Source organism: Trachemys scripta, chromosome 3, assembly GCF_013100865.1.
Source record: "Trachemys scripta elegans isolate TJP31775 chromosome 3, CAS_Tse_1.0, whole genome shotgun sequence".
Taxonomy (NCBI): Eukaryota; Metazoa; Chordata; order Testudines; family Emydidae; genus Trachemys; species Trachemys scripta.
The window spans coordinates 183,445,480-183,467,412 of NC_048300.1; the positions used below are offsets into that span (position 1 = coordinate 183,445,480).

Sequence of the window (21,933 nt, forward strand, 5' to 3'; positions counted from 1 at the left end):
TTTTTTCCTGAAATTCATGGTCTATTTTTCTAAATAATACTGCTAGATACACGTATTGTTTATTATTTGTTTTTAACAAAACATTATTTATTTATTTAATTATTATTTTTTATAATTTAGTGGAGGAAACTATCTGACTTTTTTTTACAATGGGAGGAATTTTTCCTTCTTGATTTTATTCCCAGAATGTATTTACTTTCTTCTTTGGTTTGTTTGCAGTGCACATATTCATCTCCTTTTCTTTTTCTCCCAGAGATAACTATGAGGGTATTTTTGTGGTTAATTTCTATACTTTGAAATAATTGCATTTTTATTTCCAAGTTGTTCTTTAACAGGATCACAAATCTGACCTTTATCTGAAACCCTAGGTTTTGAGACTATTTACAAAATTTACTGTACATTACTGACTTGGTCTAACACAAAGTGAAGTCAATGTAAAGACTTCCATTGTTCCTAATGGATCGGGCTCATGGCCCAAGTACAACTGGTTATAATGAATAACACAACAATGTAATAAAGAATTCATTTATTGGCTTTTGAAGCACATTAAAATAACCTGCTGTAGATTATTCAGTTTCATTTACAAGTACAAACTCAGACAGTATCTTCCCTAAGTTCCAGTATGTTGATTGCTGTCATCTTTTAAATACAGTGTGATACAAATTTGTGATTTTTGCTCTTCTACATGTCCATTCAGGTTCTTATGCGCTGCTGTACATTTTCAATAATCTGCTGAATATTCAGTTGCTCATCAGCAAGCTGCTGGTCAATAAATGTTTGCAATTCTATCCATGTCTTGGAGTCTTGGTCCATGCCTTTCTGAATCAACATGCGTGTTATTTCCAATTTTTTTCTGAGTGACTCCTCATATAATTGGGGCATTGATTGCCAGTCAAATGGTGTAGGCACATCTATTCTAAGCTCTCCTTGACGAACAGCTATGTATGGCCTTATGCTATCAGTTGTCATTTTCTCAAGGTGATGGAGAAACTCTGTGATGTACTGGAGGAATGTAGAGTACTTTTCTATAGTCAGATCAATTAATTTTTGTGTTGCACTAATTAGCCTTTCATAGGCTTGGCTGAGCTGGTCATAGGCATCCTGTATTTTCACTTTGAGCAGTTTGTTATATTCAGCAGAACTCTTTCTGGCAGTTGCAGACCAAGATCGGATCTTTTCCTGAGCAGCAGAAGAGAGCTCAATGGCTTTCTGTTTTCCTTTTCCATCAGCATCAGTAACCAGATCATAATACCTCCGGCCATGGTTTTCCACAAATTCTTGTACTTGATCAGTCAGACGTGAAACCAAGTCAGCAGTATCTCCAATGTATTTGGCATGCCAGTCCACTAGAGCATCTATTAGATTATTTAACCAATCTAGCACCTTGACTTCTATTTCATAGTATCTGACTGACCACCCAACTAAACTTGGATCAAAATATTCCTCCCGCAGTGCTTTTACATATAGAAGAATCTGATGTAACTTCTCTGAAATCTCTTTAAATGTCTTCTGGCTAAACTCTTTTAACTGAGAAAGGTGTATTTTAATATTCTCTGTCGAGGATCTCAATTTTTCTGCATAGTCTGAGTTGATGGCATCACTGTACATCTGTTGTGCTTGAACTTTAATCTCTTCAAAGTTTGTCGATTGTAAGTTTCTAATAATTTCTTCTATGTTTTGGAAAACTTGCTGCACTAATTGTTTCAGTTGCCTAAGCTTTTCTGCAAAGTCAGCCTCATGAAGAGTAGCAAATATCTGTCTGGCTTTGTTCTGCAAATGTTTTAGCATTTCTTTAATTTGATCAAGCACTTCACTGCCTTTGAGAATTCTGTCAGAAGCAGGAACTTTAACTTCCATCTCATTGACAAATGCAATCAAAACGTCAAAATACTCCTGCATTTTTGAAATGCATAGATCAGTAGCTTTTGCTGCCTCCTCTGTAGCCATTACATAGAGTTCTTCACCGGTGTACTTCTCAGCCAGTCCAGGGACCCGGAATTTTGTGATCTTCAGGAATTCGATGGTTGAGTCAATCAGATGCTTTATCCTCTTGTGGTATTCCCTTATTACATCCATTGTAGCATCAAAAATCTTTGCTCTTATTTGCTGGTAGTCAATCTGGCCTGCTTGATCTGATGCTTCTTGATATAACTGTTGAGCTTTGACTGTCATCTCTTGGTATTTCCCAGTGGCCTGGTTGGCAGCTGTGCGGAGGTGAAGATCCATTTCAGCTATTTTTGTTGTGGCTAATTGGTATGCTTTGTCAGCCTTGTTTTGCATGATGTTCTTCAGCTTTAGGGTGGCTGCACTGATTTCCATCCCTGTATGCTCGCGGTGGTACTTGTTAATACTGTTATAGAGTGCCTCCGTAATTGTAGGTACCTTTTCTTTTAGGCCACTCAGCATGTCTGTAGCAGCAGCATCGTTCCAGTTAGTTTTGATCTGAATCAGGTCAGGTTTCTTGAATGATATCTCACTTTTTAATAGGTCAATTTCTTTCTGAGAGGAAGACTGAAAATCCAAAACGGGATAAGTGAAAAAACAGATTCCGATTCAAACAATTAAAATATTATTACATGCTACTTCTGTTCTAAAAACATGACCCTAAATTATAGAGGGATTTTAGATAGGCATTTTCTTATCTTGCATTCAATTTTAATATAAACTCAGTTTTGTCTATCATGTGTCTGCATATTTTTAATTGCTGTATTGGATTAAATTCTGCCCTTACACCTAAAAATAGTGGAATAAGAAAGTAAATCAGGGCAGAATTTGGTCTCATTATTTTTTATGACATCTTTCTGATTCCTTTGTATTACCTGTTAATTGTATCAAAGCAAGATGCAAGAATTACTTGGAAAGGTATCAGTTCTGCTCATTCACTAAGCTCCCGTCATACTATTGTTAAGATTCTATTTAATTATTTTACATGATGAATTGAAAGACTCATAGACACATAGACTCATAGACTTTAAGGTCAGAAGGGACCATTATGATCATCTAGTCTGACCCCCTGCATGCTGCAGGCCGCAAGACCCTTCCCTGGACTCTGCTGTTGAAGTCCCCAATCCTGTGTTTTAGTGACTTCAATCGGCTGAGACCCTCCTGCTAGTGATCCCTGCCCCATGCTGCGGAGGAAGGCGAAAAACCTCCAGAGGCTCAGCCAATCTACCCTGGAGGAAAATTCCTTCCCGACCCCAAATATGGCGATCAGTAATACCCCGAGCATATAGGCAAGAGTCTCTAGCCTGACCCTTGTTGGCCATTATGCTATTCACGTACCATTGCTTGGTTTTCCTTGGCTACTATGTTTTACCATTAAACCATTCCCTCCATAAACTTATCCAACTTAATCTTAAAACCAGACAGGTCCGTCGCCCCCACCGTTTCCCTCGGAAGGCCGTTCCAATATTTCACCCCTCTGACGGTCAGAAACCTTCGTCTAATTTCAAGCCTGAACTTCCCCCCGGCCAGTTTATAGCCATTCGTTCTCGTGTCCACATTAGTACTAAGCTGGAATAATTCCTCTCCCTCCCTTGTATTAACCCCTCTGATATATTTGAAGATAGCAATCATTTCCCCCCCTCAGCCTTCGCTTTGTCAGACTAAACAACCCAAGCTCCTCTAATCTCTTTTCATACGACAGGTTTTCCATTCCTCTGATCATCTTAGTCGCCCTTCTCTGCACCCGTTCCAGTTTGAGTTCATCTTTTTTAAACATGGGAGACCAGAACTGCACACAGTACTCCAAATGAGGTCTCACCAGCGCCTTATACAATGGAAGCAGGACCTCCCTATCCCTACTAGATATACCTCGCCTAATACATCCCAAGACCGCATTGGCTTTTTTCACCGCCACGTCACATTGTCGACTCATAGTCATCCTGCGGTCCACAAGGACCCCTAGGTCCTTCTCCTCTTCCGTTACTTCTAACCAATGCGTCCCCATCTTGTAACTAAAATTGTTATTATTCATCCCCAAGTGCATCACCTTACACTTTTCACTATTAAATTTCATCCTATTTCTGATACTCCAATTCACAAGCTCATTCAAGTCTCCCTGCAGAATATCCCTATCCTCCTCCGAGTTTGTAACTCCTCCCACCTTCGTATCATCCGCAAACTTTATCAGCCCACTCTTGCAATCGGTCCCGAGGTCAGTTATAAATAGATTAAATAAAATGGGTCCCAAAACCGAACCTTGAGGCACTATCTTAATACAAAAGCATTACAAGTATGCGATCCTCCAATGTTTTAAATCAACAAGACTACTAGCATAAATGTTACTCTAGTTTTGGTCTCCCTACTACAGAAAGGATGTGGACAAATTGAAGAGAGTCCAGCGGAGGGCAACGAAAATTATTAGGGGGCTGGGACACATGACTTATGAGGAGAGGCTGAGGGAACTGGGGTTATTTAGTCTGCAGAAGAGAAGAGTGAGGGGGGATTTGATAGCAGCCTTCAAGTACCTGAAGGAGGGTTCCAAAGAGGATGGAGCTAGGCTGTTCTCAGTGGTGGCAGATGACAGAACAAGAAGTAAAGGTCTCAAGTTGCAGTGTGGGAGGTCTAGGTTGGATATTAGGAAACATTATTTCACTAGGAGGATGGTGAAGCACTGGAATGGGTTACCTGGGGAGGTGGTGGAATCTCCATCCTTAGAGGTTTTTAAGGCCCGTTTTGAGAAAGCCTTGGCTGGGATGATTTAGTTGGTGTTGGTCCTGATTTGAGCAGGGGATTGGACTAGATGACCTCCTGAGGTCTCTTCCAACCCTAATATTCTATGATTCTATGATACTCAATATGATTGAGGGTTGTTAAATCAGACCCTAAGAAAGTAAATACATTTCTCTGATTTCAATTTTACACAAGTTAAAGTGTGAATTTTATGTGATACCTAAATTAATGTATCGCAATCTTGGAATATTAAGTCTGTAATTGTGAAGTTACTGCAGTAGACTCTCAGGAATGGCATTTTTTGTTGCCAAACCCAATAAATGGCTTTTAGCTCTGTTCCTCACAATATACCTGAGGTGTGTTAATGATTCCACACAAGAACCTTGACAGGGACCTAGAACTTAGGCTCATTATCTCATTACCATCACTTCTAGGTTCCTGGTTCTAGTTTGGGCCAATGCTACAGTAATTACAAGTACAGTAGAACCTCAATTTTTATGAACACTGATCTTACATATGACCAGTTATACAATCCATTTTCCCCAACAGAAGAAAAATCACATAACAAGAGATAACAAGGAGTCCGGTGGGGTTTTTCACCCATGAAAGCTTATGCCCAAATAAATCTCTTAGTCTTTAAGGTGCCAGAGGTGGGTTTTTTTACCCATGAAAGCTTATGCCCAAATAAATCTGTTAGGCTTTAAGGTGCCACCGGACTCCTGATTGTTTTTGTGGATACAGTCTCACATTGCTATCGCTCTGATACATAACAAGAGATGTCATGAAGAACAAATCAACATCCCTTCACATTCCCATGCCTTCAATGCATTGGAAATTGCTTTGCAGTGATTTGAAGGACAAAGAGAAAGTAGTGCAGTGCATCATAGAGCAAATTTTGTACCACACCTTCTGTAACTGCTCAATCCTCAATTAGTTCATAAAATAGGGCTTCTACTGTAATCTGATGGTTGTACCGTGGTTTATACGCAATTAGTTTGATGCCCTTTGTTCACTTCCTAATGGATGCATATTTTTGATCTCAAAGCTCTGCCAAGACTAAATAGGTAGGGAGCTTGAACTATTTTCTTACCTCTAAAAGTGTTTACAGAGATATTACTTCCAGACTGGGGTTAAGTCATATTGATGAGATTGGATGGTGTAAAGGAAGCTCACATTGCAGGGTTTATGGTATATTTTCTTTGGACAGAAGTCAGTTTTCAAAACTATCACTCTAGCCCCTTTAGTAAGCATTACAGTCACTTTAAAAGGTAAAAACCCAAGCCCCGTTTTTGCTTCATTTCAAGCCTTGCCTACCTGTTGAGTTTGGTAGTAAATTTTCCCCCGGAGAATATCTGTGTCCCTCTCAACACGAAAACCTAGGGTGCCCGCAGAAGGTGAAGATATCGATGAGGAGATCCTGTGGATATCTCCCCAATAACGCATCTGAACATCAGTAAAGGTTGGGCTGGTGATCTTGAGTGATGCAGTGTGGGCCAAGACACTGGTATAACCAAGAACAAACAGTGTTTAAGAAACAAATGAATGCTAAGCTACAGGGCCGCTCCTAAAGAAATACATATTGCAGTATGATTTCTTACAGTATCTCTGGTGATTAATAAAAGTATAAACAAAGCCAAAGCAAGCAAAAGAAAATGAAGAGTTTTACTATCAACATTTTATCTTGGGACTCTGACTAACACATATGTAAATTCAGGGTCATATCCTACACTGTTTTCTCAGGCAAAACTCCATACTGAGGTTGGTCAGGAGTTTTGCTTGAATTAGGACTACAAAATAGGCCCTTGATGTTGTTAGCTGATTCTTACAGCTTATAAAGTCAGATTTTTACAAACGAGCTTCCTTCTTTTTCCATCTGTGTACTGCAGGCACAAATAAGTGTAGGTAGAAATTTTGTGCCCACAGTTATTGTTGCTTGCAGTCACTGTTACTAAGCCCCTGATTGGCAGATGAAATCAAGTAGTTGGACATCCAAGTCACTGTAAATCTGAGCATAAATAATTGCGGGTGAAAATTAGGCTTCTAATGACTTGTGCTCACAGAAAGAGAGCCTCGGTGGAGGCTGTGTTGAAAATCAGGATCTTTGATTATATGAAAACCTTAGTTACATCTCACCAATTATGTGAAATGGCAGGCTCTTCAGAACAGTCATATTAGAAAAGAGTGCTTTCCAGCTTCCCAGTTATCTAATGGGAGTGGAGTGGTGAGGGGTAGCCCAGGGAGCAAAGGGAGCACATTTATTCTTTATAATTACCACGAAGCGCTTTGTAGGAGTTAGGTTTCTAATCCATAGTCTGTTTCTTATCATTTTGTCTATTATAAACCATGTCACCTGAGCAAATCTTTACCTAAATCCTTGCATAGTCACATCTTCCTTGTACTCCACACTCATGTCACGATGTGAAAAGCTGCTTGATGTCTTTGCCACAGACACATCAGCTTCAACTCTGTAGGTTAATAGAGCTGCAAAAGAGAGATTTTGCATTGTGTGAATTTCTGGAATCACTGCAGAAAACAGATCACATGGTATCCTGTATTTCAGCTGGATACATCACTGTGGTTCCACAGTCACACACCACTGTGTGGTAAGAAGCTAGATGCTCACAATGCAAAATACAAAAGGTCATGCATGTATCTGTTTTGTCCCAGACATTTTAAAATGCAAGACATGTACTGTAGCTAGAAAAGTAGGGAAAAATAGGGAAATAAAAATTGGGAATTTTACAATTCCTTCTTCATGTCTTTTATTGTAATTTGGATATAAAAGGCCCTTTTGCTTTGCTTTTTGCTCTTGATGTAGATTATAAATGGAGCTTTCTCTTCTACGGCATGTCATTTTAAATTTACTTCATGTTTTTACTATAACTTTGAAGTTTCGTAGTGCTCAGAGAAGTGGCTTTAAAAATGTTTTTGTGGCATTCTGAGTGTGTGTTTCAATAATTTTTAAAATCAGATGTGTTCAGTTTCCAAGCAAAAAGATGGATGTTTTTTTAACTGACAGCCTTACAAACTGAGCCTGGGATCAGTCAAGCTGGATTCTGCATTACCACCAGTGACAGAGCCTAACTAATCTAGATCCCATTCAAATCAATGAAAAAATTGCTACAGAACAAATTATTCCCTTAGTTAACCTGTGCAACCCTCTGAGCTTTCGGTTGATTTGTACAGGTGTAAAAGATTGAGCCTTTAATTGATACTAAAAATAAATGGGTTGATGATGTGCAAGAAGGAATAGATACTAGCTCTCTTTCTTTTAGCTGTACTGGCTAAGCAGGGCTAACAGGAGTGAGAAGATATAAAGTTATTTTGTCACTAAAATGAACACAGAGAAGGAAAAAGGATCCTGTTTTACATTCCTCTTTCACAGTACAACTGCACTTCAAACACAAAATAATTGTTGGGAAAAAATAATGTTAACATTTTCAACCCAAATTTTGGAGTATGAAATTCCAAAGTTCATCTTACCTTCCAGGTCATATTCCAGGAACTGTAGTGTTGAACTGGAGGTAGAATCAATGGAATGTGTAAAAGAGTCCTTGTTGTTTTTTAGGTCTGTTTTCCAGGTGACATTATACAATGGTGAAGCAACTCTGAAAGATCCAGTCAAAGCACCGAATGCAGGAAAATAAATTCCAGCAGGCAAGGACATTTTGAGAGGTGGGATCTCTATTTTCTGCTCAGGAATTGTAATTGTTGGCAAGTCAAAGTCTGCAATCTTATTAGCCACATCACTCAGATCCACATACATATTACCAAGGGAAATGCTTTTTGGAAGAGTGAACTGAGATAGAGTTATTTGGTACTGAGGTACTGTCACCTCGAAGTATGGAATTTTATATTCTTCCAGTGTAATGTACTTGTTTCCTACATCTACTTTGGGGAATCTCATTCTTGGCAGAGAGGGTAAATTGACATCAAAAGGCATTATGGTTAGCTTGTGTGGAACTTTTATATTGCGCAAGTCAATGGTATACGATGGAACTTGCAGGGTTGTGAAAGGAACTCGAAATTCTGGAGTTGTGAGAACTGGATTTGGAGCTTCTAGATGCATCTCAGGAACAGTGATTGTGAAGCCATCAGCCAGTCTGTTCACATATATAGGGAAAAAGTAACCATGTTCACTTTTTGTATAAACTATGGATGCAGAAGTATTTACGTACTGCTTTGTGTCAGCACTGGTAGTGAGGTCCAGTTTCAAGATATCCCATAAACTCTTTTCATAAACTGGAAGCACAATGTTCCTGAGGAAACCGACCTGTCCTTCCAAAGACCCAGAAATGTCAAATTGTACCTTTGATTTTTCATTTGATAACTGCATATCATGACTGAGAGATAATGACTGAATTTGGCCTTCACCCTTCCAGCCAAGTTTTTGGTTTTCAGTGTTGATGTTCATTAAGACTTCCTGATTAACTGAAGCTATGTCCAGGAAGGAATTTGGTTGAGTAGCTTGTAACTGAAGAGATGCTGACATACTCCAAGGAACCAGTTCTAAGGTTACTCTGCAGCTCTGAGTTCCTTTAGTTCTCAGAAGAGGGGTACATTGTGCATAGTTTTCCCCATTGTGCTCCCAGACTGCATAAACACGATGTGTAGATGCTTCAACAGCAACTTTTTCTGTCATTTCCACATTCCAGATTCCATCTGCTTTAGAGTTAGCCTCCAGCTTGACTGAGGAGCGAGCTCCGTTAGAGTTCAGGTAGGTATTTGCCTCATGGATTAGCATCCCAGAAAATGGATTTCGGGTGTATAACATTCCATCGATGTTTCCTTTTGTTGCTGTCTCTACAGAAATGTAAGATGTAAGACTTTCTAGAGTAAGTTTGTGATCAACTGCACCTTTAGCACTGGCACCATATCTAAGAGTATCAAAATCATAATTTAAATTAATTGCTGAGGAAACAGTAGGCTTGGACTTAGTGTTTCCTGTAAGCTCTTGCTTGAAATTCATTTTAAAAACTGGCATGTTGATCTTCGCATTTGTTGTCACTGAAGCTTCCATGTTCCTCTTTGTGAGGCTAACAGTGCTGTCATGCTTTCCTTCCACAAATTTATTATTACTCAGGGACAATGCTGTGGCCAGTTTCAAACCCCTTTTCCTCGTCAGGCTTGTTGTAGCATCTAAATTAAACTGTAGTGCATCAATGACAGAAGAAGATGAGGAACTGAAGCGAGCAACAACATCAGACTGGTTGAAAAGCCCAACATTTGTATTCAAGGTAATCACACTGGATTTAAATGAAAAGTCATAGGTAATGTTTCCCAAGGCAGGAATCAAGATATGGTTTGATGGGCTGTGCACTGTGAATTTAGGAAGCTTAAGTGTGCGCAGATCTTTGGGAACATGAAGGACCGGCATCTCCAGTGACGGTAGGACTAATGTGTAAGATGGTACTGAAAACCCAATAAGTGGGATGGTGAAGCCTGTTGTGCTTATTTCTTTGGGGATCACATAACCAAATGCTGGCAGCTCTGCTGTAAAGGGAGACACCTCAATGTTCATAATTGGAATGGTATATCCAGGAATCCTGAAAGTCCGTGGTAGTTTGTTGAATGAAGTTTCTACTTTATATTTGTCAAACTCTATCTTGGCTTTGTTATATGAAGTGGTGAGAAAATCTAATGCATTGTCCCTTCCTTTCTCAAAATATCTATTGAAGAAGATGATGTACTGATTAACTGCTTCATGCACTGCTTTTAAAGGAAGCGGGAGTGAGTGCATGTCTTTGTTCTTCTTATATTGGGCATTCAGATTTAAATCAAATGATTGCTTTGTAGTCTTCAATAAATCCTTCAGGCCTGTCTGTTCCCACAGTGAATACCCTTTCATCATCTGAGAAGTTTTGATTCCAACATAAGGAATGTGAAATTCAGGAATTGATAGAGGAATATTTAGGAAGTCCAGGTTGGCTTCACCGTTCATTCCCACATGAGCTTCAATTGTGTCTTCATTGTTCCCAGCAGACATGCTGTGGGAATATTTGTACTGATTGAACCTGCCAGTAGCTTGCCATTGGACTTGCTGAACAGAGGAACTAAGCACCAGACCATAGTTATTCAGAAATTCAATTTTGCCAGTCAGCTTCACTGGAAAACTAACTTTCACATTCCCATCATTGTTTGTTGATATGCTAACTTCAAAGGGCTGCACCAAAAAGGCAACATTATTATTTATGGTCCCAGCAACTCTCCCACTGAGCTTAGCCACATGATTTCCTTTTATTTCTACTTTCATTGTTGCAAGCTGCCCTGTGCCTTGTACACTTAAAGTGCTACGACCCACATGTTGCAACTCAACTTCAGACAGAAGCTGAAGTGTTGCATAATTTAGGAGACCACATTCATAATTCACATTCTGGTTGATTTTCAAGTATTTATCATTTATCCTGTTTTCAGCAGCAAATGCAATAATGGGCCCCTCCATCGTAAAAGTGACACGGGAGTCATGGGTGCCTTCATCAGAGAAATCAGGAGAAGCCCATTTCCAGTTTCCTTTACCACTGGAAGTAAATGATATGTGTCCTGCTTCTAACTCTGTTATCATGTCATTCATCAGATCAGCCTGGCTGGAGAGATCAGCTTGTGGGATGTTCAGTCTGTGAGAATATGTTGTCCTGCTCTGCATCAGAATTTTCCTCTGTAGCTTGACTAGTAAGTTGTTGTGTACTTCCATCAAATTCTTTGTAGTACGTAAGCTTGTAGTAGTTTCAGCTTTCCCCTGTACAGAAGTCCCCAAAAATATCACTTCACTGTTGTGATCAACTTTAAGGAGTGTATGGGTGACCTTCATGGTTTCTTTCAGGATCAGTTGCTGCATCTCAGGGGCTGAGAGGCGTGCATCAGCGTTCACAGTGAAAGCAAGGAAATCTAATCTGGATGTTGCTTGAGCTGAAACAGTGGCTACAAATTCTGGGCTGTTTACGGAAGCTGTAGTGTTCTGAATGCCAGCAAAAGTGGACAGTGTGAAGAATGGAGAAGCTATTCTGAAAGCACCAGACAGTTTGCCGAATGTAGGGACAGTGACTGTGTGTGGAATACGTGGCAGTTGGTACTCTGGTATTTGAATGTTAGGAATCTGGAACTCATTTAGATTTAGTTTAGGGATCAAGAATTCTGGTATTTGTGGCTCAGGTATATGAAATTCTGGGAAAGAAATGTCAGAAAAAAGCATATCTTTCATCTTTAGTTCTCTAAAATACATGTCAGGTACTGGCAAGTGAAATTCACTGGACATCATTTGGTCTATTGTTTTCACAATCTTCAGTTTGATTTCATTCAGGTCAATTGTATAGGAAGGAACCTTATAGGTGTTTAGAATAGTAAATTCTGGGGTAGTAAACCTGACTGGAATTTGTATGTCTTTAAGTTTCTTTATGTGGATTTGATAAGAGGGGATATGCAGGTCAGTTAATGGAACTACGAAATCTGGTGTTTGAAATGTCGCTTCCCGGAGAGCTCGGAGACTGACTTCAAAGGCAGGTATGTTGACTATGCCGGTTCTGATTTCAGGAACATTGAAACCTGTTTCAACAAACACATTCACTTTTTCAGCCCAGTCTTTTACATCATACTGCTCAGCTAAAAGAGCAATCTTCTTAGAAGCAATGTTCCATTGGTCAGAAATATATGCGACAATGGTATTGTAGAACTGGCTTGCCTTCTGAAGATATCTCTGGCATTCTTTTGGAATGTCCATTTGATAAATCCTGTCTCGTAGATCTTCCAGGTTTTCATTTAGCTTGACTTTCAGATCAGCAAACGCTGCTGAATTTAGGAGGTCCCTGAACCAATCAATGACTGCTGTAAGCTTGGTGTCTCTTAATTGTTCCATGAATTTTGAAACTGCAGCACTGACATCCTTCATGTACTGTTTTAATGCTTCTGCTTTCTGTGGGAGTTCTAGGGTTCTGATTTCATCATTGATTTTCTGGGTAATTTCCCGGATTTTGTTGTTTGTTTGATCTACAAACTGGTTATAGTCAAAATGCTTTAGCTGTTTTATAACCATGTCAAGGAACTTGTTGACTTCATCCATCAATTTTTGATAATCAAATGCTTGCACTTGCTTGACAGCATCATCAATAATACTAACAATTTTATCAAAGAATGATTTTATGTCAATTTTTTTCAGGGAAACGGTTAGCTTTTGGACAGTTTCTTTCATTTTATATTGGTCAGACAATTGTATCATCCTGTCCATTAGAAACTGAGCCTGCTTGTCAATCTCATACTTCATGATCATGTCATGCATTTTGCCTCGGAAAGCACTGATCTTCTCAGCAACTTCATAATCTTCCATCAAATTGAGGAGAATATCTTTAATTTGTTCAATAATTTCATTCATTTTTTGAACTGGTAATGAACTCCTGATTTTTTCTAGAAGCTTTTTAATGTCAACAGTCTGTACCTGTTGTTTCAAATTTTCTGCAATACGTTTGGCATCAATATTGTGAATCTGACTCTTGAGCTGTTCTAGTTTTCCTTGTACCTGAGCTATGATTTTGTACTCAGCGTCCATATTTTGAATCCAGGCTTTGGCACTGCTTTCTAGTTTGCTTGGGTCATACTGAGCAATAATGGACTGTAAGTCTTGAATAGTGTTAATCATCGTTGCACTGATTTTATACTGTTGATCCAGAACTTTCATTTTTTCAACTATTTGGTCAATCAGTTTTTCAATAACTGTTCTAATGTCATACTGATCATAATTATCTCTGATAAGTTGCTCAAGTTGTATCAGGTAAATTTGCAGCTGAAACAGTGCTTCCTGCAAATTGATTCTGGCATTTTCCAGTGCACTTTGGATGTCATCAGCTGTTATTCTATAGTCCTTTGTGAAAGCAACCAATTTCTCTTTCATGCCGTTAACCTTGCTTTTGAAATCTAATTTGTTCATGTAGTCATTTACCTGCCGTGGGAGCTTATCCAGAGTTGCCCTGTATTTCCTCATATATTGATCTATATTTATGCTTTTAAAGTACCTTTGTATAGACTGCAGACTGGATAGAATCACACCCCTGATTTGTTCAAAGTAAGCGGGCAGGGATTCTAGGAATGGCAGGTTGATAACGTGCTCGTCCTTGTTCTTATCATATTTCACAGAACCAGAGATGCTGAATTCTTGAGGCTGTTCCATGGCATCCCTCAGACCTAGAACATCAATTAAATTAATTGGCTCAGACTTTAATGGCACTTGAATTGGTGAGTCCATTATAGTGAGGTCTGCTAAAGCCTGTCCGCTAAGTTCCACACCAGTTTTTTCTGCATCATTGTAAGCACCAAGGTCCTGTGTGTATACATTATTGTTCACTTGACTCTTCAATTTCCAGGCACTTGACTGCTCTGATGGAGTGAAAAGCATATGGATTTTGTTATCAAGTAATGTAATGTATTTTTTTCCAGTAGTTAGGCTGTGGCTGGTAGATCCTTTGTAATCATGGGAGAAAGTGAAAGCTAGGGGCTCTGCTTTAAACAGGAATTTGCTGTACAGTTGTCCAGTATGTTCTCCCATAGCAAATAGTCTCCCATCACCAGTAGTGTGTACATCAGCACTGACAGTAAATGGGGCCATAGCAGAACGTACTACATTGGTGAAATGCAGGGATTTTGCATCATAGTTTGTATTGATAGTAATTGAGGAAGCCAGCCCTGCAACATCCAGGTTAATTTTGTGGATGAGTGCTGTGCCTTGAAGTTTTGCAGCTGTGTCTGTTTTAAAATTTGCAGCCAGATCAGCATAAGTGATGGCGTATGTATGCTTCACTTCATCTGTTCTGTAGGCTCCTCTCACATTACCCGTCAGCGTCAGCTTCAGTGGCTCCAGTCGTAATTGTGCTTTGTTGGTTACATCAGTTTCACTGTATTTTAAGTCATTGTTCAATTTAGCTGTGAGTGAATAGGGCTGCAGCTGTAGCTCAAAATTATGCTTGTGGGACTTGTCAGAGCTGATGGTATTGTCTAATTTTGAAGTAAATGTTAGGGATAAGCCAGGAATGTTCAGCTCATTCACATGCTCAAGATTCATTTCCTTGTATGATCCTATCAAGTTATTTGAAAACTTGAGTCCTTCTCTATTAACTCTAAAGTTTAAGACATTTTTGCTGTCCACGCCCCGAATTGTGCTCTGATATACACTTCCTAGTGCTATTTCCATTAGGGCCATTCTTCCATCTACGCTGAATTGTGCATTGTGTTTACCATAGCGTCCCTTAGCAATAACTGCCAAGGTGCCTCCAGAAGCATCAATTCTAGCATTCATTTCTTTCTGCAACATTAGTGGATTAAACTGCAGGTTTGTGGTTGCGCTGCTGGCCAAACCGTCCTGGTTAATCCTTAATGTAGACTTATGTGCTGCTCGGTTTCGTTGACCATTCACAGCAACATCACAATTTAGTTCAAGACCCTGGGAATTAAGGGAACCTGAAAGGAGGGTGTAATACCGGTTTTCTTCATAAGTTACTTGGTATTCAGAGTGAACTGCAGCCATCTGCTTTGCCAAACGTAATTCAAACTTGTTGAGACCTGCGAGGTTTTGGTATCTTCCATTTGTTTCCGACTTCACATTCACCTGGCTCTTTTCATACTTCAGTGAAGCTGTGTTTGTTATGATACCACTCTGAATATTAGAGACTGAAGTGACTGACAGTACATCACCAGTTCGCTTGCCAGTTATCTGATTGGTAGCGTGAAGGTAAGATGAGTCAAATGTCAGATTGGATTTCCCAGTTAACTCATGGCTGTTTTTGTTATAGGTGCTTGAGAGAGTGTAAATTCCTTTAGCAAAGGCTGAAGCAACTCTCAACTCCCCTTCCATTTGTACTTTGTTGATATTCAAATTATTTTTTTGGCTGAAATCCGTATCTGTAGAAAAGGAGAGCTGAGTGCCCAGAGCACTAGATGCCATAAGTGAAACGGTCTGTTTTACAGTGAGAGTAGGTTCATATTTGTTTGTCCTGATAAATTTAAAATTTGAATCTAGGAGTCTGTGATGTAGGGAACTTTCATATGTGCAATCAAATGCATTCTGATCATAAAATGCTTCTCCAGAACCTGGAATAGGAGATAGGGAAGGGGGAAGACAAAAGATGTAAAGGTATAATAAATATCTTACATTTCTAAGACAAAATAATATACTATAGATGATATCATTAAGCTTTCAGAATTGCATATTATTTTGTTCAAAAAGCAAACACTGTTTTGGTAAAGTAGATACTAAACATTTCTATAATACTGGATATTTGATATCTGGGGCTAAATTTTCAAAAAACAACCTTAAAATTAACTCTCATTGTGATGTTACATATCAATCTATAAGATGAAATAGGCCATGCCATTGTTTACACTACGTGCCAAACAAATCATCCAAATCACAGTGTTCTTGAAACATCTCTTTCATTGTCTTCATTTTTATTGTGCTTCATGATGGGATTTTCAAAAAAAGTCTAAAGGTGTTAGGCAGCTAACTCCCATTGAAATTTAGATTTAGATGTTTAGCTGCCTTTGAAAATCTCAGTTTCATGACCTAATCCTTAGAGTAGCTAACTGTCTAGACCACCCATTGACCTCTCAATAGGAGTTTGAGTTAATTCAATAGGAATTTGTGGCACCTAGATCCTTTCAAGATCAGATCCTTAGGCTGTGATTTCCTCAGGGCAAGGTCTTTGTTTACATACGTATGTGTTTTTGTATATATATGTATAGGCACACATACACACACACTACGGTGCTGTATAAATAATTAACAATAATAATAGCAATACAACTGCACCTGCATATTTGCATGGAAAACTGTTTGTGCACATAAATCAGTGTTTGTGATCTAACTATCTGAATTGCATGCACAAATAATTGCAAATACTAATATAGCCCCTGATTCTGCAAGCACTTAAGATTCCTATTGATCTTAATGGGACTAGTCATATGCTTAAGTGTTTTCAGGATCAGGGCTTCAGAGGCTGGGTTGGGGCCCCTTGGAAAATTTGGATCTGAAATTTTTATTCAACTATCTGGATTTATTTTTAGCACCTAATTAAATAAACTTCATATTACATATTTTAAAAAGAAGAAAAGATTTGAGTTTACACAACCATTTTTTTAAATAAACAGTTTGCAAACGAATCTGCTTTTCATGGTACATATAAAAATATAGACATTTTAAAAGTAGATGTAAAAGTGTAACACTATTAACAAAACTTCTTACCTTGCATACTATATGAAAGTAGGTCAAAAACAGAATCAGCTTTCATCAGATAACTAGTTCTCATACTGGAAACATTCTTTGTGGTGTTAGCCACTGTATAAGATGCAGACCAGTTGTAATAATTGCTGTATACGTTTGTGGAGACCTCTAAAGTGCCCAGTAAAGGCACACGAAGTTGGTAAGACTCTGGAACAGTAAATAGTGGAAGTTGGTACTCCTGAGATGGCATATTTATTCCAATTGATTCCATTACCAACTGAGGCGTTTTTACAGTCTTTGGCAGCCTCATATCATGCGATGATCTTCCGCCAAATGGCAATGGGATGTTAATTATAACATTGTCCGTGTTCCAAATATATTTGATCCGGCCATCACTGTAACACAAAAATTACCCACTGTTATCATTATGTAAAACTCTATGAAACACACAAAGTAATAGTTATTAGTAATAATGATAATGAGGCAATTCATAGATACATTAATTTTAAGGGAAGAAAGAACCATTATAATCACCTAGTCTGACCTCAGCACTCAACATACATTCACTAATTAAAACTCTATGCAGGTAGGTATGTAAATGTTGTTATCCCCATTTTACAGACAAGAAGACTGAGAGATTAAGTGGGCCAAGTCCACACAAAATGTCACTGGCAGGGACTAGATCTTTCCCCCCAAAATAAATTGACTAGATCATGCTGGTTGCATCTCTAGTTATTTTTTCCAAGGACGTTAAACACAAGACTCTTATTTTGCTCCTGATTTTCTATCTAACTAATACTTTGCACCTGCCATTTGAAAATCTTAATCTGCTTTATGAACATTAATGAACAGAAATGTTGGTATGAGAATGGGTATCAGAGACAGAGTGATGAAGATATAATATGCATTTTATAAATGAGGAAACTGAGGCACAGACAGAAAAAGTCTTTTGACCAAGGTCACATTCTAATAGAGTTATAAAAGGACTCCAGTTTCCTAACTCCTAGAATAATGCCCTAAGTGCTCTAAATGGTATCTCTTGATTTGAAGCCCTTCCTTTCTGATGTCATTGCCATACTTATGCAATATGCTATGTGGAATAGTAGAAAACAGGATCTGTTCATATTCTTGTGAATAAAAGTGATATGTTTGTAGAGTGTTACATGAAGGGCTTCATTATTAATTATTATTATTATTATATTCTAAGATAGCTGCTGGTTATTTGCATATCTCAACATGTAATTAATTTTAGAAGACATTATTTATTCATCCAAAAATTCATACTGGAAAGTGTGTTTAGCATTATACACTATTCATTACTCATCTTTCAGTACCTGTTATTATTTTTCTTTAAAAGTTCCAGCCATCCAATCAGGTATCAGAAACAATACCACGTGACTGTGAAAAACTCTGGCTGGCGGCTGTAAACAGGGAAGTTTGGTGGTGCTGGGGGATATTGTTATGCACAGAGAAAAATGAGAAGAAATTGCACTGTACTTTATAAGATCTGTACTTTTGGCGAGTTCTTTTTGTTGTTGTTTGCCTGTATCTGTTTCTCTAAACTGGCTTTAGATTATACGATGTTTGGGACAGAGACTGTCTGCTATTTTATGTATGCTCCGTGGCTAGAGCAACTAGGGTTGGAATCTTTATGTGCTACCAGAATATTAATACTCATAATTTAATGATCCATTGCACAGCACAAATAATGAATACCAAATAGTTAAAGTGAACAGTTTCCAACACCCATAGGCTGAAATTATTTGCATAAACTGTTCTGTGAATACTAACAAATAATAAATTCATTTGCTGAAATCAAGACTGATTCATAAATAATTTGCAAACAGTAAAAAAGGGCTATATTCACAAGCATTATTTGTAATGAATTATTCTATCAGCTGTACTTGATTAAGTTTGTTTCTCTCTACATGCCAATAAGGACCCTCCAAAATTGGAGAAAATATTGGCACATATGACTGTCTACAAAACAGTTTTACTGAAGCATCAGAACTGGAAATGTATTAGAACCTTTGGGGCATCACAAACTATGTTATATAAGATATGGTCCTAAATGGCAGTCAGATACCACAGGGGTATCTAGGCAGAATGTGTTGCTGTTGAATGGAAGTGAATGGCACCAAGGAGCGATCTGAAAGTCATGGAACCCCGAATACAAAGGTGATTTTTAAGAAATGGCCAATAAACCAGAGGCACTGAATCTGAAATGGTTAACAAAAATGTAGTGTAGGGCAGCAGAATTACCCACTATTATAATGGGCATAGTTGGTAAGACTGTAGGAGAAAGATCACTTGGTTCCCAACCCATATTCAGCCCACGTACAGACTGAAAGCATTGAAGATGTTTGTGCCTAATATGAGTTTCATGTTGCCACAGTGAAAGAAAGCAGAAGGAAAAACAATTTGTTTTCTGCTAAGGGATATGGAGTGCATGATATATTTATATGTGATGGGCCAGATCGTCAGCTGGTGTAAATTGGCTTTGGTGGAGCTATGGCAAATGTCACTAGCTGAGGATTGGCCTGTACATATTAATTATGTATGCCATTTAGTAAACATAATTATATATCTCTGCTCTTACCATTCTTTGTTATGGTCATTATGTGCTATTGTCTAAAATGAAGTCTAATCATATTTTAAATAAGAAATACATGAGAAAGTTTCCAGAGTCAGTTCCCTGTGGTGACTGTTCTCATTTCTCCGTTTACCTTTTCAGGAAGAGTTCCTCTGGAATGGTGATAAAAGGCAGCCCCATTGTTTGAATGTTCAGTTCCTGCAGTCCGTTTAGCTTATCTTGTAAAGTTTGGGCATAAGGAACATCCTTGGATGCCTTCTGTAGCCAGGTACGGGTTGCCTGCAATGACACAGTGGATGTGTTTTCCAGAGTAGTAGGAAATAAGTGTTAGCTTTAAGCCAGTGGGACTACCCATGTGCTTAATGTGAAGCACAAGATTGAGTGCTTTTCTGGAGAGGAGCAGATGGACCTGATAATGCAACTCTTACACACCCTAGTGATTACTTACACAAGTAGTCCCAGTAAAATGTGTTGGATTGCTCCTCAGGGTTGCATGATCAAGCTGTAATATTTTTAGAGTAAGCATTCACACTTACCATGATGAATTGTGAGACAATGTGCCGCAATGTCATATCTGTATTAGCCACTTTCCGGTCCAGCAGCTCATTGGCATGCTTCTGTAAAGACTTCGGGTAGTCTGCAAAGTCAACAGGGAAGTTGGCAGACATCTTTTTCACTGCTGTGCTGGTGCCTGAATTCCACTCTAGTTCAATCTTCTCATTATCTGAAAATCATGAGTTCAAGGGAGTGGGGGAAAAGGATAAAAATTAACAAAATCACATTACTCTTGTATGGCTCATGGTGTATAGAGATGTACTAGATAACAGATGTAACAGGAGGTTACATGTATGGTTTTCAGTTTCACATATGGGTGAAGTTTCTACATCATGATAAATGCCCATACCATATCTGAAAACAACTCTCTCTGAAATCGAATTCCCATAAGCTGTTGCAGATGAGTCCATCTGAAGAGAAACCCTGTTCGGTGAATGATGAAGCAATGCTTCGGTTACGAATTCAGTCCGTAGGCGAGGGATAGAAATGACACCTCCCAGCATTGCGTCTTTCTTCCCATCATATCTGTGAAAGCAAACCAGTAGTAAACGTGAACATCACCTGTTTGACTATACTATGGCTGGCACTTTTTCAGGAACAATTATAGTAATTAAAACTGGAAAAAGGAATTCTAGGTCTTACAAGGAATGGGTTTATTTGACCCTTGAGCTGATGAGTGCTCTGAAATCCATTGATTTCCTTGGGACTTCACTGATGAAGGAAAATTATTATAATACTATTGTGGAGCTCTTTCTGTCCAGGTATATATGGGCCAAATACTAAAATCCTTACTCAGGATAAACTCCCATTCATATTAATAGTAGTTTTATCTAACAACTGAGTAAGCACTAAAGCATTTGGCCCTCTATGGGCAATAGTCTACTACTGAGTCTGATCTTCCTCTAGTTTAAGCATTGTACACTTTTGTAATTTGCTGACTTGAGTAGACTTAATCCTGATTTTACATTGGTGTAAATGAAAGGGAATTGTACTTGAACGTTGTTAATGCCACTGGTGTTAAAGGCAGCCCTGCATGAGGAACATCCCTGGGGCAGCATCAAGATAAGAGAATTCTGTTGAAGAATGAAGGGTATTAAAGGGTATGAACAATTCACTTCACTGTGGGTCTGTGAGGCAGATAATTTTTGGATCAAGGGAAAACCGACATTAATTATAAACTCTTCCATAGATGCTACAGGAAATATTCTTATCATGAAGAGCGGGGATTCTTATAGATAGCTCTCTTATGTTTTTATTCGTATTATTTATGGAGTGCCAATGGCACATTTGACACTCTACCAGAAGATATGGGAATTACCTCAAAGAATTTGTAACCAAAATTATATATGCCATATATAGTGTGAAGAATCTATTATGAAGCTGGATTGTACTTATTTTCTTTGAATTTATCTGTGGTGGCTTATAACTGAATGGCTTTATGGTAGAAGTGTGTTTTAAACAGAGATTTGAGTGAAGAGAGAGAGAGAGAGAAGTCACATGGTGTACGTAGATGATGGACAATCTCTGGGTATCTAGAACAGGGGTCGGCAACCTTCAGAACGCGGCCCATCAGGGTAATCCACTGGTGGGCTGCGAGACATGTTGTTTATGTTGACTGTCTGCAGAAAAAGCCCCCCACAGCTCCCAGTGGCTGCAGTTTGCCATTCCCAGCCAATGGGAGCTGCGGGAAGTGGTGGCCAGCATGTTCCTGTGGCCTGCGCCACTTCCCTCAGCTCCCATTGGCCGGGAACGGCGAACCGAATCCACTAGGAGCTGCGGGGGGCCGTGCCTGTGGATGGTCAATGTAAACAAAATGTCTCGCAGCCCACCAGCAGCCCACCATCCATTACTCTGATGGACCGCGTACTGAAGGTTGCGGACCCCTGATCTAGAAGAACATACTCGTGAAAACCCT

The 21,933-nt window shown here is 38.9% G+C and overlaps 1 protein-coding gene across 1 annotated transcript in view; it reads right to left on the reverse strand.

Annotated features, from left to right (window-relative positions):
* Window positions 1-509: 509 nt before the first annotated feature.
* The window catches only part of APOB (apolipoprotein B), a 46,284-nt gene continuing 24,860 nt past the window's right edge, over window positions 510-21,933 (reverse strand). Inside the window, exons 22-29 of the mRNA XM_034766594.1 lie at window positions 20,368-20,543; window positions 20,000-20,187; window positions 19,597-19,742; window positions 16,892-17,265; window positions 8,158-15,741; window positions 7,041-7,155; window positions 5,989-6,175; window positions 510-2,511 (exon numbers count right to left, since the gene is read on the reverse strand). Coding sequence (XP_034622485.1) covers window positions 694-2,511; window positions 5,989-6,175; window positions 7,041-7,155; window positions 8,158-15,741; window positions 16,892-17,265; window positions 19,597-19,742; window positions 20,000-20,187; window positions 20,368-20,543 — 10,588 coding nt within the window. The 3' untranslated portion in view covers window positions 510-693. The remainder of the gene's footprint in view (window positions 2,512-5,988; window positions 6,176-7,040; window positions 7,156-8,157; window positions 15,742-16,891; window positions 17,266-19,596; window positions 19,743-19,999; window positions 20,188-20,367; window positions 20,544-21,933) is intronic.